Here is a 16,507-nt window from a genome sequence, read left to right as displayed (position 1 = left end):
GGAGGCGGTATGGAATGAAGGGAGGCCCCAGCTGGCAGCCGGCAGGCCCCAATTGGCCCTGATCGCCAGCTAGGCCTAGGGGCCCTACCCATGCACGAATTTCGTGCACCGGGCCTCTAGTCTATATATAGAAAAGCCTAAGTGACTGGCCAACTGGCTGGTAGCTATGATGCGCACTGGCCACCAGGGGGCAGACATTTAATACAGGAGCGGAAACTACAGGCATGGAAACATGGAACAGACTGATGAATTTCAGAGGGAGGAGGGCAGGAAGAGATTAACTAAAGATCTTATATGCATGCTAGAGGCCCTCGGCCTGGCCTGTGTGTGCCCTCTTGCAATCTGGGACGCCTCGGGGGATGTCAGAGAGCTGGTTTTGGCCTAATCCCTGCAGGCCAGGCTGAGGGGCCCCACTGGTGCACGAATCCATGCACCGGGCCTCTAGTTGATAAATAATAATACAAGTATAAACTTTGTTTTGCATACTTACAATTATAAACCTACTTTTGCCCCACACTTTGTTGTGGGGTTGTTGTTGTTTTTTTGTTAATCCTCACCAGAGGATATGTTTTCCAATTATTTTTAGAGAGAATGGAAGGGAGGGAGGAAGGGAGAGGGACATAGATGTGCAAGAGACACACCAATTTACAACCTAGGTATGTGCCCTTGACTAGGAATTGAGCCTGCAACCCTTTGGTGCATAGGCTGGTTTCCCTAACCATTGAGCACACCAGCCAAGGCGAAGCGGGTTTTTTGTTTGTTTTTTTTACAGTCCATGGTTGAGTATTCTGTATTCTGTTGAAGTTATCCAGCTTGGAAGCCCTGAGGTTCTGTGTCTGCTGCCCCGTCCACAGTTTGGGACTGGCAAGATTGAGTTTCCCAGAGTTCCAGACATTCAGGACCCCAAACCTATCTCATCTGCCACCACTTCACTGTCCTGCTGGTCCCAAGCCCACGACTGTGTCCATAATATTAGCTAACATGTATTGAGCACTTACCTTTGGGCCACATATTCCCCGAAGAGGTCGAAGAGTTACATCATCCCCATAGTAGTCCCATGAGTGATTACTAATGGTTAAGTAATTGGCTCAAAGAACAGCTAATAAATGGTGGAGATGAACTGTTCACCAGCAATAGGCTCTAGAGCAGGGGTCCTCAAACTATGGCCCGCGGGCCACATGTAAATACAAATACTGTATTTGTTCCCGTTTTGTTTTTTTACTTCAAAATAAGATATGTGCAATGTGCATAGGAATTTGTTCATAGTTTTTTTAAAAACTATAGTCCGGCCCTCCAACGGTCTGAGGGACAGTGAACTGGCCCCCTGTTTAAAAAGTTTGAGGACCCCTGCTCTAAAGCAGTGGTTCTCAACCTTGGCTGCACATTAGAATCACCTGGGAATCTTTTTAAAATCCTGATTTCTGGGCCTCATCCTCCAGAAATTCTGTTTCTTTGTTACTAATGTTGTGGCCCCAACCCGTAACAAAGAAACAGAATTTCCAGAGGATGGGGCCCAGAAATCAGGATTTTAAAAAGATTCCCAGGTGATTCTAATGTGCAGCCAAGATTAAGAACCACTAGAGCAGGGGTGGGCAAACTTTTTGACTCAAGGGCCACAATGGGTTCTTAAACTGGACCGGAGGGCCGGAACAAAAGCATGGATGGCGTGTTTGTACGGTCTTTTTTTTCAATAGTTTTATTCATTTCAAACGGCCGGATCCGCCGTAGTTTGCCCGCGGCTGCACTAGAGTGTGCTTTTAGCAACCATCTGCTCCCGCTTCCCAGCCGCTTGCTCTTCCTCATTATCCACTAGTGTTTTGAGTTCTTGATAGAATTTTACTTAATTTGCAAGTATACTTTCAAAACAGGTTTGTCACGTGATGTCCTCAGCCATGAGTTCAAGGCAGAGAGGAATTGTCCTAAACTGCTTTTACCACTGAGGCTGGAGGGATCACAGTGTTTGGTATTTAACTGAAGTCTCTTCATCCTTACCACTATTTGTTGATGTCCTCCATAGCAAATGGGAAAAACCAGTGACAGGATGCTATTAGCAATTTGGGCCAGAGAGTGGCAGCTGTGGTTTGGAGAAAAGGGCCATGTAGTGGCTATAGAGGGCCAATCCTGCTGTTTTTTTTTTCTTCTCCTCCCCCCCGCCCCCTTACCATGCTTTATTCATTCATCAAATATTGAGCACATGTTATGTGTCAGGCACTGTTCTAGGTTCTGGAGAGCCCCGCTCTCATGTAGCTCCCAGTGCAGTGGGAAAGATGGTCCCACACTGATAAAGCATCCAGGTGAGGGTGATAATCAGAATTAACTGAAGGATGAGAAGGAGTTACACCAGAAGGGGTTGCAATTGACGGGGCTTGCTGACTGTCGGCAGAGGGAGAGCAGTCCGTGCCACGGCCCTGAAGGTGGGAAGTATAGAGAAACTTTAGGTATCCTTTACGCCCTACAGCAGAGTTAGGTACAGAGGGTCCAGATTGTGAGAGTACTTAGATGCTATGCTAAAGAGTTGAGGTTTACCTTGAGAGTTATGGAGGATCCCTGGAGGGTTTTGACCAGGGGAGCCAGGGTGGGACGCCAGGTCTGCCTTTCCGAAAGCTCACCCTGGCAGCCTCGTAAAGAGGGTATCTGAGGGCAACGGGACCCAGGGCTGGGGCTGACGGTGATCCAGACCACCCCGAGCTCAGAGGGTCTCCTTTTCTTACCGTTGCAGTTGTGAGCCCCGAGGTGCTCAGAGCCCAGGAAGAATGGGAAGCCGTGCAGAACATCCAGCCAGAGACAGGTAACTGCAAGAATAGCACTATCGCCACACAGTCTGCTGCTGGTAAAGGCACTGTCCACACATGAGGCTAATGTTTCTGTGGCTCTGAGATGAGAAGACAGTTCCTGAATGGTCCTATTTTGGCTGTGTGCAGTAGAATAAAAACTCCAAATCTAAAGACGACTTTCTGGGAGAAATGGGAATGAATGCCCTGGGGAAAGGGCTGCCACCTACCCAGCCCTGAGAGAAGTCAGGGAGGACCTTGGCATGGTCAGCTTCTGTAGGGAGATGAGGTTAGCAGGAGGATGGAGGCGGGCAGCTGGGGCCGCTGCATAAGGCTGAGCAGGTTGTTCACTGTACAAGGAAATCCCTGGAGTTGGGGGCTGAAGCCATCTTCTGGAAGTCTCTGAGCTTGATAAAAATCGTCTCTCATCTCTTTCCGAGAGCTCCAGAACAGCAGAACTAGGACCATATGGGAGAGATGTTACTGTTGACTGGCAAGTTAATTCCCTGTGGACTGGAACAAAGGATGGAGAGAGGGCCATTCATATGTAGGGTATGAGAAGGGTCAAATTAGGAATTAGGAAATACCCCTAAGCAAAACTGTGGCACACTCTTATGTGTGTACCTACTCCAGTCAGTGACACCCCCTCCCAGATGAGTGGAATTTAGGGAGCCCCTGAGGGGCAGATGTATCCCTACTCACTGCATAGATCGCTTGCAAGCCTCTGACCAGCCTGGTGTGGAAGGGAAGTTGATCCAGCAGCTTTGGGTGTCTGATGTTTACAGCTGGAATCTGAGCTTAGAGGTGACAACTGGAAGGCCTCAGTGAATGGCTGCTGACACTGACTACTGTTACAAACCCTGGGGTTTCTGCCTCTTCCCTTTGGCCACAGGAAGCCAGACAGACCATCCTACACAGCTAATCTCCTTCAGTGAGGCCCTGCAGCATTTCCAGACCATCGACCTCTCCTCCTTCAAGGTATGACATAGGGACGTTTGGGATCTCCAGCAAAGCACTTCTTCCCAGGAGCCAGGTTTCTAACCCACCAGGACAGGGCACTGGTCAAGCAGATGGAAGCATCTAGTTGAGGGTCCTATCTCGCCTAGAAAGATCTTGGGGTACAGGGTCGTGGCTGCCAAAGACCCTTGTTGCATGCAGGGCCCCTGTGGCCTTTCTGGGCCTGTGCCCCAGAGCTCCGGTGGCCCTGTCATACAGAGGTCCATGTAGCTGCTCCCTGCTTTTCCCTCTTAGCGATGGGAGGTCTGGAATCAAGTGCTAGGTAGTTCCTTGAGGAAGCAAGGCAGCCTGTCCAGAGCTGAGTAATTAATGGCTAATGTAGGAAAATCTTCCATTCTCTCAAGGTATTAGAAGCTATCTGGGAATTTTAAAAATATGTAAGATTGGAAGAAGAAAGAATCCTGTATAATAAAAGGTAATATGCAAATCTATTGAATGGTGGAAGGACCGGTCGCTATGATGCACACTGACCACCAGGGGGCAGATGCTCAACACAGGAGCTTCCCCTGGTGGTCAGTGCACTCCCACAGGGGGAGCGCTGCTCAGCCAGAAGCCAGACTCATGGCTGGCGAGCGCAGCAGTGGTCCTAGACTGCAAAAGGGTGCAGGGGGTCCTAGATTGCGAGAGGGTGCAGACCGGGCTGAGGGACACCCCCTTCCCCCACAGTGCGTGAAATTTCGTGCATTGGGCCTCTAGTATTGAGAATAAAAGCTGGCAAGCTTTCTGGGGCATCTTGAGTGATAGTAGTAAGTTTAGAGGAATGTGATTTCAGATCTTGTACCTAAAACCTGGCTCAATAGAGAGGCTGCGAAGATAGGAATCAGGTTGCCAGAAGCTACCCAGATCAGTTTGTTCTAAGTCCCTGGCCGTGGCCCTGAGCAATGAGAAGTCAGCATGACCTGGTTTAGGAAGTGCTGGTTGTGGTGGTAGCAGAAGACTTTAGCTCCCCTCAGAGGTATCCAGCTCCAAAAAAGTCTCCACTCAACTTCTGTCCCCACTGGCTGTCTCATCCTGGAATTTGAGAGTGGTGCTAGACTTTATAAATTACGTCCTTTATGGAGAGAGACAGAGGCAGGCATACAAAGGCTATGCAGAAGCAGCCCTGCTAGGAAACCTGGTGTGGTGTTTTTGTGAGACCACCTGGGGGAGTCCCCACAGCCAGCCTCCTTGACAGTCAATGGAATAGCTAGTTCTGGAAGAGCCCGAAGGACCAAATATACACGACTGATAATGCTTGGGGACATGTCTCTCTATTTACAAAGGACTTAAGAGCTTGGAGAGCCTGTCTCCAGAGATCCCACAGATGCTTCACAGCGTCTGCCCCCTTTCCCTGGCCCAGAGACCAGCCACTTAATTGGGGGAACTATGTCTTTCTGTAAGAACAGTCCCTGTGCTCAGCCTAATGATAAGTTCATGAAAGCAGGTGGACCTAGCATGCTACCCATTACCTGCAACTTTCTCCCCAGAAAAGAATCCAGCCAACAATTCGAAGGACTGGGCTTGCCGCCCTCCGGCACTGCCTCTTCGGGCCTCCAAAGCTCCACCGGGGCCTCCGTGAAGAAAGGGACTTGGTCCTGACCATTGCTCAGTGTGAGTGCACTGGTGCTGCCACAGAGCAGGTGCTGCATGAGGTCAGGCAGAGAGCACTGCTTGCCCACCCTGTGACTAAGCCTCACCCAAGGGTCTTGCATTTTCCATGTTGATGTGGGGAGCAGGGACTGAGAGGTAAAAGTCTGGGAGAACAGGGTGTCTTGAGTACAGTCTGGTTCTATCTTGAGAAGCACTTAGTCTTCCCTTGAAGGGCAATCCAACAGAAACATGGGTGTGTTTTGGGGCAGGTGGCCTGGATAGCCGAGACCCAACACATGGCCGAGTCCTCAAGACCATCTATAAGAAGCTGACCGGCTCCAAGTTTGACTGTGCCCTCCACGGCGATCACTGGGAAGATCTGGGCTTTCAGGGTAAGAGAGAGGAATGGTTCATCTTCTTTTCTTGGACCCCTGATTCCAGGGCTAGAGTGAGAGCCCAGCACCATGCTGAGGGGTATCTGGGAAAGCCTTCCAGGAAGAGGGTAGAGCAAATGCAAAGGCCCTGGCATGAAGGTTGTTTGCCTCTGTCAGAGAAACAGCGTGGCTGATGTGAGAAGAGAGTGGCAGGAGAAACGCTCACTCGTGGCCGGGCAGACCATCGTCAAACACTCTGGGGTGGAAACCACTGAGTGATATGATTTGGGATCTGGTTTTTTCTTTTTCCTTTTTTCCACTAATATTGATGAAAAGTTTGTTTTATTTTATTTTTTGAGTGAAACAAAATTATTTCACCTGCTTTTGGATTGTGCTACTCTTTTTTCAAAATCATACCAAATTACACTTGTATAGAATAGGAAAAAAATCTTAATTTTAAAAGGAAACTTTATATACCCATAATTAATTGACAGTCTGTTGGTATTGACAACATGTTTAAGTCCATCTTCCCTCATGTATAATTGTCTTAAATATGTCCTCTATAAACACTGAAAATCATATGAGTGTTTGATTTTTGTTTCAACCATTAAACAACTTAAGAATCTCAAGAGGAGAAGCAAAATCCATTGTATTTACTTTTCCATTGTTCTTTTTTCCTTTCTGATATTCCACGATTCCTTTTATCATTTCATTTCTGTTTCAAAACATCCTTTAGGCATTTTCTTATCTAGGTCTACAGGTAATAAATTCTCTTACCTAATCTGAACAATGAGAGAAACAAGCCATCTGAGAATGACTTGATTTCCCCTTTACTCCTGAAGGGTAATTTTCCTGGACATTGAATTCCATGTTGACAGTTCTTTTTCAGTACTTGATAAATGTGCTACTGCCTTTTGGGCTTCATGGTTTCTGATGAGAAAGCGCTGTCATTTTTAAAAATATGTTTTTATTGATTTCAGAAAGAGGAAGGGAGAGGGAGCGGGAGAGAGAGATAGAAATATCAATGATGAAAGAGAATCATCCATCTGCTACCTCCTGCATGCCCCCTACTGGGTATCGAGCCCGCAACCCGGCATGCTCCCTGACCAGGAATTGAGCCATGACCTCCTAGTTCAGTTCACTGAGCAACACCAGCCAGCAAGCTACTGTCATTTGAATTATTTCTCCCTGATAGTTAAGGGGTTGTTTTTCTCTCTCTCTGTTTTCCAGATTTTTATTTTTTGGTCTTTCGTTTGCAGCGTTTTGATTATGAGGTGTCTTGGTGTGGATATCTTTCACCTTATTCCATTTGGGGTTTACTCAGCTTCTTGGATCTGTAGGTTTTATGTCTTTTGCCAAATTCGATAAATATCCACTCATTATGACTTTTGAGTACTTTTTTCAGCCCCACACTTTGTCCTCTCCTGTGGGACTCTGATGGCACAAATGCTAGGTCTTTTGTTATTGCTCCACAGGCTCTGTCTATAGCTCATGGATCTCTGAAGTGCTCCTCATTTTGTTTTGTTTTTCCCCTCGTTGTTCAGATTTTATCATTTAAATTGTTCCATCTTCAAGGTCACTGATTCTTTTCCTGTTATAGCTATTCTGCCGTTGAGCCCATCCAATGGGTTTTTAATTTTAGTTATATTTCTTTACTGAGACTTTCATTTCTTTTCTAAGTATGTTAGTAATTGCTTATCAAAGGTTTAGTAGCTGTAACAACACAAATAGGGGAGTTCTGTCGTTCGGAAATCTGAACCAGGTCTCACTGGGGTAAGATCAAGGGGACAGCAGAGCTGCACTCTTTTTGGGGCTTCAGGAGAGAGACTGTTTCCTTGTCTTTTTCACCTTCTAGAGCAGTGGTTCTCAACCTTCCTAATGCCACGACCCTTTAATACAGCTCCTCATGTTGTGGTGACCCCCAACCACAAAATTATTTTCGTTGCTGTTTCATAACTGTAATTCTGCTACTGTTATGAATCGTAATGTAAATATCTGATATGCAGGATGTATTTTCATTGTTACAAATTGAACATAATTAAAGCATAGTGATTAATCACAAAAACAATATGTAATTATATATGTGTTTTCCGATGGTCTTAGGCGACCCCTGTGAAAGGGTCGTTCAGCCCCAAAGGGGTCGCGACCCACAGGTTAAGAACCGCTGTTCTAGTGGCTGCCTGCATTCCTCCTTCATAGCATCTCTCTGAGCCCGGTTCTATTCTCACATCTTTTTCTGACTCTGTTTCTGCCTCCCTCTTTCACTTTTTACCTTGGGCCCTTCAAGATAATTCAGGGTAATTTTCTTATCTGCTAATTAGCAACCTTAATTCTACCTGCAATCTTAATTCCCCCTTGGCCTGCAACATTACATATACATAGGTTGTGGGGATTAGGGCAGGGACAGTTTTGAAGGGGCCATTATTCTGCCTACAGCAGCTGCTTAAAAACCTTTATCTGGTGTTGCTATTTAGTGATTGCCTTTTCTCATCCAAATTGTGATTTTCTTTGTGCAACAAATGATTTTTTTATTGTGTAATGAGACTCTGGGTCTTCTTTAAGTCTTCTATTTTAGCAGGCCTCCTCTGATACTGAGCCAGTGGGGGGAGGAGGCTGTGACCTCATTACTGTCAGATGGGGTGGGAACCCAGTTATCCCACTTGACCTCCACTAGTACCACTGGCTGGGAAGGGCAGAGGTGCCTCATTACTGTTCCCATGTGGCCTCCACTGACGTCCACTTCACTTCCAGTGCCACCAGAGGGAGGGGGCTCCTTAGCACCAGGAAGGGATGAAGCCCCACTTCTCTGACTGCCCTGCTAGGGGGTGTCTTGTTACAGCCTAGGCTCTCCAGTTGGTCAATGACTCAACTAAGTCATTGACGCTCCCGGCAGCAGGCATTTCATTAAGTATTGCTCTCATCACCCTCAACTTCCTCCTGGTTTCTGCTATAGGAGCAAATCCAGCCACAGACCTTAGAGGAGCGGGCTTCCTTGCCCTCCTGCATCTGCTCTACCTGGTGATGGACTCAAAGACCTTGCTGATGGCCCAGGAGATTTTCCGCCTGTCTCATCACCATATCCAGGTGGGCCTTTGGTGGGAAGCCAGCAGAGAGGGCTGTGGAGCTAGGACCTGGGCTCAGGGCTCTTTGAGCAGCCAGGCGGGCCTCCCAGGTAAATCTCTCATTGCTGAGGGCTCTTAGGACAACTGGGGCAAACCAGGATTGGTCTTTCCCTGTCAGTGCTGGGATCTGAGCTCTAGCACTCATTAGCATGCGTCTCAAGCATTGCCTCAATTCCCCAGAGCCTCAGTTTCCTCATCTGTAGAATGGAAATCATGGAAACTTCAGCAGGGTAGTCGGAAACACTAAAGGAGATAATGTACAAAAGCACTAAGTGACTCACCACCCTCCCAGGGAAGTCCCTGAGTCTGAAGGAAAAGAGTCGCCTTGTGTGCCCCAGAGAAGGTCTGCCTCTGAGGGTCAGGAGTTACTGACAGGCCAGAAGTGGCTTTTGCAGCCCTCAGTCTCTGCTCGGGTCTGCTCTCTGGGGTTGGGTTTGATGGTTTTCCCAGTTAGTAAAAGGCAGTAGGTAGTCCCTCCACTTTAGAAAATGAATTTGACCCGTTTCTTGCCATGCGTCTCTCAGATTTGTGGGCCCTGGAATTCACTCACTAAACAAATACTTATTCAGCCACCTCCTGTGCTAGTTACTTTTCTTGAAGCTTGAGATACATCAGTGAGCAAAACAAACAAAGATCCTTCCAGCAGAGAAGAAAGGACAGTGAGCATAATACATGCACTAATGATAGGACGTGTTAGAAGGTGATGCGTGTGCTAAGGAAAAGCCACAGGTGGGGTAAGGTTTGAAGAATGTGGGGAGGGGGTTGCAGTATTTTAGGGGATGGTCAAGGTAGCTCCCATGAGAGGGCAAGACCCAAACCAAGCCTTGAAGAGGTGAGGATGTTAGCCAAGCTGGTTTCTGGGGGAAGAGCATTCCACACAGAGGGAACAGCTACAGCACAGGTCCTGAGGAGGGAGTGTCTGCATGTGAAGGAATAGCAGGGGAGCTGGCTGGAGCGGAAGGAGGAAGGGAGGGCAGGAGGAAAGGAGGTCAGAGGGTAATAGGGACCAGATGGCGTAGTGCCTGGTAGGTACGATGAGGGCTTTTGATTTTACTCTAAGCAAAAAGAGGGTTTTCAGCAGCCTGGACTACACGGTCCAACTTGAAAGGTTTAAATGGATCCTACCAGGCGGAGAATAGTCTAGGGCAGCAATTTTTAACTGATATGCCACAAGAATTTTTTTATATATATATATTTTTTTATTGATTAAGATATTACATATGTGTCCTTGCCCCCACGTTACCCTCTACCCCCCACCCCCCCCCACCCCCGCTCATGCCCTCACCCCCCCGTTGTCCATGTCCATTGATTAGGCCTATATGCTTGCATATAAGTCCTTTGGTTGATCTTTCCCCCTTACCCCCACCCTCCCCTACCTTCTCTCCAAGTCCCGACAGTCCAATCAATGCCTCTCCGTCTCTGGATCAGTCCTTGTTCATCAGCTTATGTTGTTCATTATATTCCACAAATGAGTGAGATCCTGTGGTATTTATCCGCTCTCAAGTTCCATCCATGCTGTGGCAAATGGTAAGAGTTCCTTTTTCTTCTTCCTCTTCTTAAAGAATACCTTTCAGCATTTCATATAATGCTGGTTTGGTGGTGATGAACTCCTTTAGCTTTTTCTTATCCGTGAAGCTCTTTATCTGACCTTCTATTCTGAATGATAGCTTTGCTGGATAAAGTAATCTTGGTTGCAGGTTCTTGCTATTCATCACTTTGAATATTTCTTGCCAGTCTCTTCTGGCCTGCATGGTTTCTGTTGAGAAATCAGCTGACAGTCGTATGGGTACTCCCTTGTAGGTAACTGACTGTCTTTCTCTTGCTGCTTTTAAGATTCTCTCTTTATCTTTTGCTCTTGGCATTTTAATTATGATGTGTCTTGGTGTGGTCCTCCTTGGATTCCTTTTGTTTGGGGTTCTCTGCGCTTCCTGGACTTGTAAGTCCATTTCTTTCACCAGGTAGGGGAAGTTTTCTGTCATTATTTCTTCAAAAAGGTTTTCAATATCTTGCCCTCTCTCTCCTTCTGGTACCCCTATAATTCTGATGTTGGTACGCTTGAAGTTGTCCCAGAGGTTCCTTACACTATCTTCATATTTTTGGAATCTCTTTTCTTTTTTCTTTTTCGGTTGGGTATTTTTTGTTTCTTTGTATTTCAAATCTTTGACTTGATTCTTGGGATCCTCTTTTCTGCTGCTGGATCTCTGTAAATTATTCTTTATTTCAGTCAGTGTATGCTTAATTTCTAGTTGGTCCTTTTTCATGTCCTCCATGGTCTCCCTATACTTATTGAGGGATTCATTAAATTTATCGGCGGTTTCCATAAAATTCTTGAAAAACCTTATAACCGTGGCCTTAAACTCTATATCCAATCGTTTGCTTTCCTCCATTTCTGCCATTTGTGACCTGTTTCTTTGTCTCCGCATTTTGGCAGCTTCCCTGTGTTGACAGAGTGGCCCTGTGCGCCAGGTGTCCTGTAGGGCCCAGTAGCTCAGCCTCCCCAGTTACCTGGGGTGGACACTCTTAGTGCACTCTTGGTGCCTTGGTTGTTGTAGAATCACTGGGAGGAATTGACCTCCAGGCCAGTTGGCTGTGAGAATCAGCTGTGTCTAAAGTGGGAGAACTTCTGTGCTGAAGACACCCTTCTGGGGCAAGACTTGCTTCAGTGGGGCTTTGGTGCTGCTCACTGAGTCTGCTCCCTGAGTGCGTCCCTTATGGATCTGAGGAGTTGCAGTCTGGATGGACCCCCTCTGACCACTGGGTACAGTGGCTCCTGGATCTAAGGAGGTGCTAATTCAGCCTCTGCCTGAGGCCACACAGCAGGAGCCACGAAGAGGCTCAGCTGTGAAGCAATGCAAGCCGCTGCGGGGCCTTGGGCCTTCTCTTGGAAGTTCCAGGTCTGCCTGGTTCGGCTGCAGTTAGGTACATTCACATGCAGAAGCCTCTGCCGCAGCCTGGGTGGGGCGGGGTCTCAGGGAGTCAGAGGGCGGAGAAAGCAGCCATGGCCGATTCTCCGCCCGGAGTCGCGCGTCTCAGTGTTCCGGTAACGGCTGCAAGCACCTCTGAGGGAAAGCCGCCCTCAAGTTCGCTCGCTGCCGGACAGACCAGCTTCTCCCCGTGTGAGACCTGGGTCCCCAGAGACTTCCCGGAACCGGAGTTCAGAGCCGTCAGGAGCTTGTGACTCAAAAAGTCAGCCGCGTCCTCAGGTGCTACCCCCTTTCCTTGCGCGCGCGCGCGCGCGCCGCCGTACCTCTGCACTTCACCTCCGCAGCGCCTCTGGCTCTCAGCGTGCTTTTCTTTCCTTCTAGTTGTGGAATTTACACTCAGCCAGCCTTCCTGTTGTTCTGGATGATGTTTGCTCAGTCCTTTGCGGTAATTTTCAATTGTTGTGTGAGGCGATAATTTCCCGGTGTTTACCTATGCCGCCATCTTAGTTGCCCCCCGCCACAAGAATTTTTAAAACATGTCATACCTATTTAGTCAGGGGCACTGACTCTTTTTCCTTAGGTTCTCAAAAAAAAAAAAAAATGACAACAGCCAACACAACAATAGCCATTTGGTGTGAATAAATCAAAACTATACCTTTGTCAGATCGGCAAACAGTGCAGTAATATATTTTTTGGTGTGCTGCAGAATTTTAGTAATTAGTTTATGTGTGCCACAAGATGAAGAGGTTGAAAATCTCTGGTCTAGGGCTTTACAATCAAGTTGTAGATGATGGTGGTGTGGAGGGTCTTCTCAGACGAGGTGGAGTGAAGTGTTCAGATGCCGGATATAGAATCTTTTTTTAATTAAATCTTTATTGCTCAGATTATTACAGTTGTTCCTCTTTTTTTCCCCCATAGCTCCCCTCCACCCGGTTCCCACCCCACCCTCTGCCCTTACCCCCCACCCCCGCCACTGTCCTCATCCACAGGTGTATGATTTTTGTCCAGTCTCTTCCCGCACCCCTCACATTCCTTTCCCCGCCGAGAATAGTCAGTCCACTCCCTTTCTATGCCCCTGATTCTGTTATATTCACCAGTTTATTCTGTTCATCAGACTTTTTTATTCACTTGATTTTTAGATTCACTTGTTGATAGATATGTACTTGTTCATAATTTTTATCTTTACGTTTTTCTTCTTCTTCCTCTTCTTAAAGAATACCTTTCAGAATTTCATATAATCCTGGTTTGGTGGTGATGAATTCCTTTAGCTTTTCCTTATCTGTGAAGCTCTTTATCTGACCTTCAATTCTGAATGATAGCTTTGCTGGGTAAAGTAATCTTGGTTGTAGGTTCTTGGTATTCATCACTTTGAAAATTTCTTGCCACTCCCTTCTGGCCTGCATAGTTTTTGTTGAGAAATCAGCTGACAGTCGTATGGGTACTCCCTTGTAGGTAACTGACTTTTTTTCTCTTGCTGCTTTTAAGATTCTCTTTGTCTTTTGCTCTTGGCATTTTAATTATGATGTGTCTTGGTGTAGTCCTCTTTGGATTTCTTTTGTTTGGGGTTCTCTATGATTCCTGGACTTGTAAGTCTATTTCTTTCACCAGGTAAGGGAAGTTTTCTGTCATTATTTCTTCAAATAGGTTTTCAATATCTTGTTCTCTCTTTTCTTCTGGCACCCCCATAATTCGGATGTTGGTACGCTTGAAGTTGTCCCAGAGGTTCCTTACACTATCTTCATATTTTTGGATTCTTTTTTCTTTTTGCTTTTCCGGTTGGGTATTTTTTGCTTCTTTGTATTTCAAGTCTTTGACTTGATTCTTGCGATCCTCTAGTCTGCTGTTGGATCTCTGTATAATATTCTTTATTTCAGTCAGTGTATGCTTAATTTCTACTTGGTCCTTTTTCATAACCTCGAGGGTCTCACTAGATTTCTTGAGGGTCTTACTAAATTTATCGGCAGTTTCTAGAAAATTCTTGAAAAACCTTATAAGTGTGGTTTTGAACTCTATATCCAGTAGTTTGCTTTCCTCCATTTCTGTCATTTGTGACCTATTTCTTTGTCTCTGCATTTTGGCTGCTTCCTTGTGTTGACAGGGTGGCTTTCTGTGCTAGGTGTCCTATAGGGCCTAGTGGCTCAGCCTCCCCAATTACCTGAGGTGGACACTCTTGGTGCACCCCTTTGTGGGCTTTGTGCACAGTCTTGTAGTTAAGCCTTGATTGTAGTTGGTATCACTGGGAGGAATTGAACTCCAGGCCAGTTAGCTGTGAGAATCAGCTGTGTCTATGGTGGGAAAACTTCTGTGCTGGAGACACCCTTATGGGCCAAGACTTGCTTCAGTGGGGCTTTGGTTCTCACTGAGTCTGCCCCCTCAGTGTGTCCCTTATGGATCTGAGGAGTTGTAATCTGGATTGTCCCACTCTGACCACTGGGTACACTGGCACTTGGATCTCTAAGGAGGTGCTAATTTAGCCTCTGCCTGAGGCTACCCAGCAGGAGCTACGGAGAGATCTGCAGATTCCTCTTCTTTGTATGGGATTTGGAGGTGCCCAGATGAGGCCCAGCTGTGAAGCAGTGCAAGCTACTGTGGGGCCTTGGGTCTTCTTTTGGATGTTCTGGGTCTCTCTGACCCAGCTGTAGTTTGTTAGGTAATTTTAGATAGCAAAGGGCCAGGTCATTCATATGCAAAAGCTTCTGCGCACAGGTTGGGTGGGGCGGGGTCTCAGGGAATTAACAGGGCGGAGCAAACAGCTATGGCTGATCCTCAGCCCTGACCTAAGAGGCCCCGTGTCTCAGTGTCCCGGTAATTGCTGCAAGCACCTCTGAGGGAAAGCCGCCCTCAAGTTTTGCCCGATGCCAGACAGTCCAGTTTCTCCCCGTATGAGTCTGGGTCCCCAGAGACTCGTCCGGAACTGGAGTTCAGAGTGGTAGCGTGTGTCTCCCTCCCGATTGAAAAAGACAACCGCGTCCTCAGTTGCCAGCCCTTTCCATGTGCGCCTCCTTACCTCTGCACTTTACTTTCGCACCCCTCTGAGTCTCAGTGTGCTTTTCTCTTTCCTTCTAGTTGTAGAATTTCCACTCAGCCAGCCTTCCTGTGGTTCTGGATGATGTCCGTTTTGTCTTTTAGTTGTATTTTTGAAGTGGTTGTGCGAGGCAGCAATTTCAGGTGTTTGCCTATGCTGCCATCTTGGTTTCTCCGCGGATATACAATCTTGAGCGTATGGACTTAAGAGAGTAGAGCCAGCATATTTTTCTGATGGATAGAATATGAGTGTAAGAAAAAGAGAAGAGTCAATGATGATTTTTTAAAATATATTTTTATTTATTTCAGAGAGGAAGGGAGAGTGAGAGATAAAAACACCTATGATCAGAGAGAATCATTGATTGGCTGCCTCCTGCATGCCCCCTACTGGGGATTGAGCACACATGTGTCAACGCTCAGTCATTGAGCCATGTTGGCTGGGCTCAATGATGACTTTTATTTGAGCAGCAGGAAAAGTAGAGTGGCCATCAACTGTAATGGAAAGCTAAGAGCAAGTTGGAGGGTTATGCATTTTTGGTAAGGACACTACAGAAGTGATGTGGCCTTCTCGTGCCTCATATCAGGAACACAGAATGCCAACGTGTCTCACTGCTGGTGAGGCCCACCTTGGACACGTGGTTGAGGTGATATCTGCTGGGTTTCTCCATGGTGAAGTGACTATTTCTCCCTTTGTCATTAATAACAATGTTGAGGAAGACACTTTGAAACTATGCAGATATCCTGTTTCTCCTCAAACTTTGTTCTGTTGATTTTTTTGTTCTTTAGAGAGAGAGAAACTGAGAGAGAGAGAGAAATGTTGATGAGAGAGAAACATTGATTGGCTGCCTCGCACCCCCACCTGCAACTCAGGTATGTGCCCTCACTGGGAAATGGACTGGCGACTTCTTGGTGCATGGGATGACACTCAACCAACTGAGCCACATCGGCCGGTCCTCAAACTTAGTTCTAATGCTGACTTTCTGTTTCCCTCATTCATTCTACATTTATTAATTCTTACGGAATTAATAAATTTTGCAAGAAGGAATTGTCTGTGCTCTCTGTTTATTTACTCAGCTACTTTTTACATCAGTGTGGACTCATGGATACTTATTTTATTCTATGAATTATAACCAAATATTATCCTTATTTTGGTGCTCAACTTGTCCCATCTTTGGCCATTTTGAGAGTTCTTTTAGGGTGGCACCTGTGCCCTTTGAACATGCCCTATCCTTTTTTGAGAACTTTTATTTTTCTAGACACCAACAGATGATCTCGGTTCGGCTTGTGTTTTCCCTGCATAATTTCTATCCCTGGAATCGACCACTTCTTCAAGGAGCTCCTGTTCCTTTAATTGGAGAATGATATTTAGAAGCCAAGATCTGAGCAGTAGACTTTCTCACTGCTAGTAAGATCTCACTACTTGTAGGCTCTCTCAGTGGACAGAGCTCGTTATATGTGTCGCTGGTTCACTCCCGACTCTGATAGGAAAGGTCTTCAGGAGCCCTTGACAGAAGCAGGAAGGTGGTCTGCTTTTATGCTGCCCGAGGGAGAGGTGCCTGAGAATGAGTGGCTGAAGATCAGACCTGCAGCATGTTAATCAGATCATTTTATCTTCGAAGGCTAGAGTTGGGCAGGCCTGAGTTGCCAAAAGTATTGGCCATATTAATCCTAATTCTCAGGACCTCAGTCTTTTCCTTTGTAACATG

The 16,507-nt window shown here is 46.6% G+C and overlaps 1 protein-coding gene across 8 annotated transcripts in view; it reads left to right on the top strand.

The window, feature by feature from the left end:
• Positions 1-16,507, top strand: part of ELMOD3 (ELMO domain containing 3) — a 31,719-nt gene that overhangs the window by 8,167 nt on the left and 7,045 nt on the right. For 7 of the 8 annotated variants that reach the window (XM_036333969.1, XM_036333972.1, XM_036333970.1 and 4 more), the window contains 5 exons: positions 2,720-2,788; positions 3,664-3,749; positions 5,255-5,378; positions 5,627-5,749; positions 8,685-8,815. In XM_036333969.1, coding sequence (XP_036189862.1) covers positions 2,720-2,788; positions 3,664-3,749; positions 5,255-5,378; positions 5,627-5,749; positions 8,685-8,815 — 533 coding nt within the window. Of the gene's footprint in view, positions 1-2,719; positions 2,789-3,556; positions 3,750-5,254; positions 5,379-5,626; positions 5,750-8,684; positions 8,816-16,507 lie in introns of all 8 variants that reach the window. The other variant, XM_036333975.1, reaches the window with a different exon arrangement.

Source organism: Myotis myotis, unplaced genomic scaffold (assembly GCF_014108235.1).
Source record: "Myotis myotis isolate mMyoMyo1 unplaced genomic scaffold, mMyoMyo1.p scaffold_m19_p_14, whole genome shotgun sequence".
NCBI lineage: Eukaryota > Metazoa > Chordata > Mammalia > Chiroptera > Vespertilionidae > Myotis > Myotis myotis.
The sequence above is the reverse complement of the archived record's forward strand: the minus strand, read 5'-3'. Positions and strand labels throughout refer to the sequence as shown.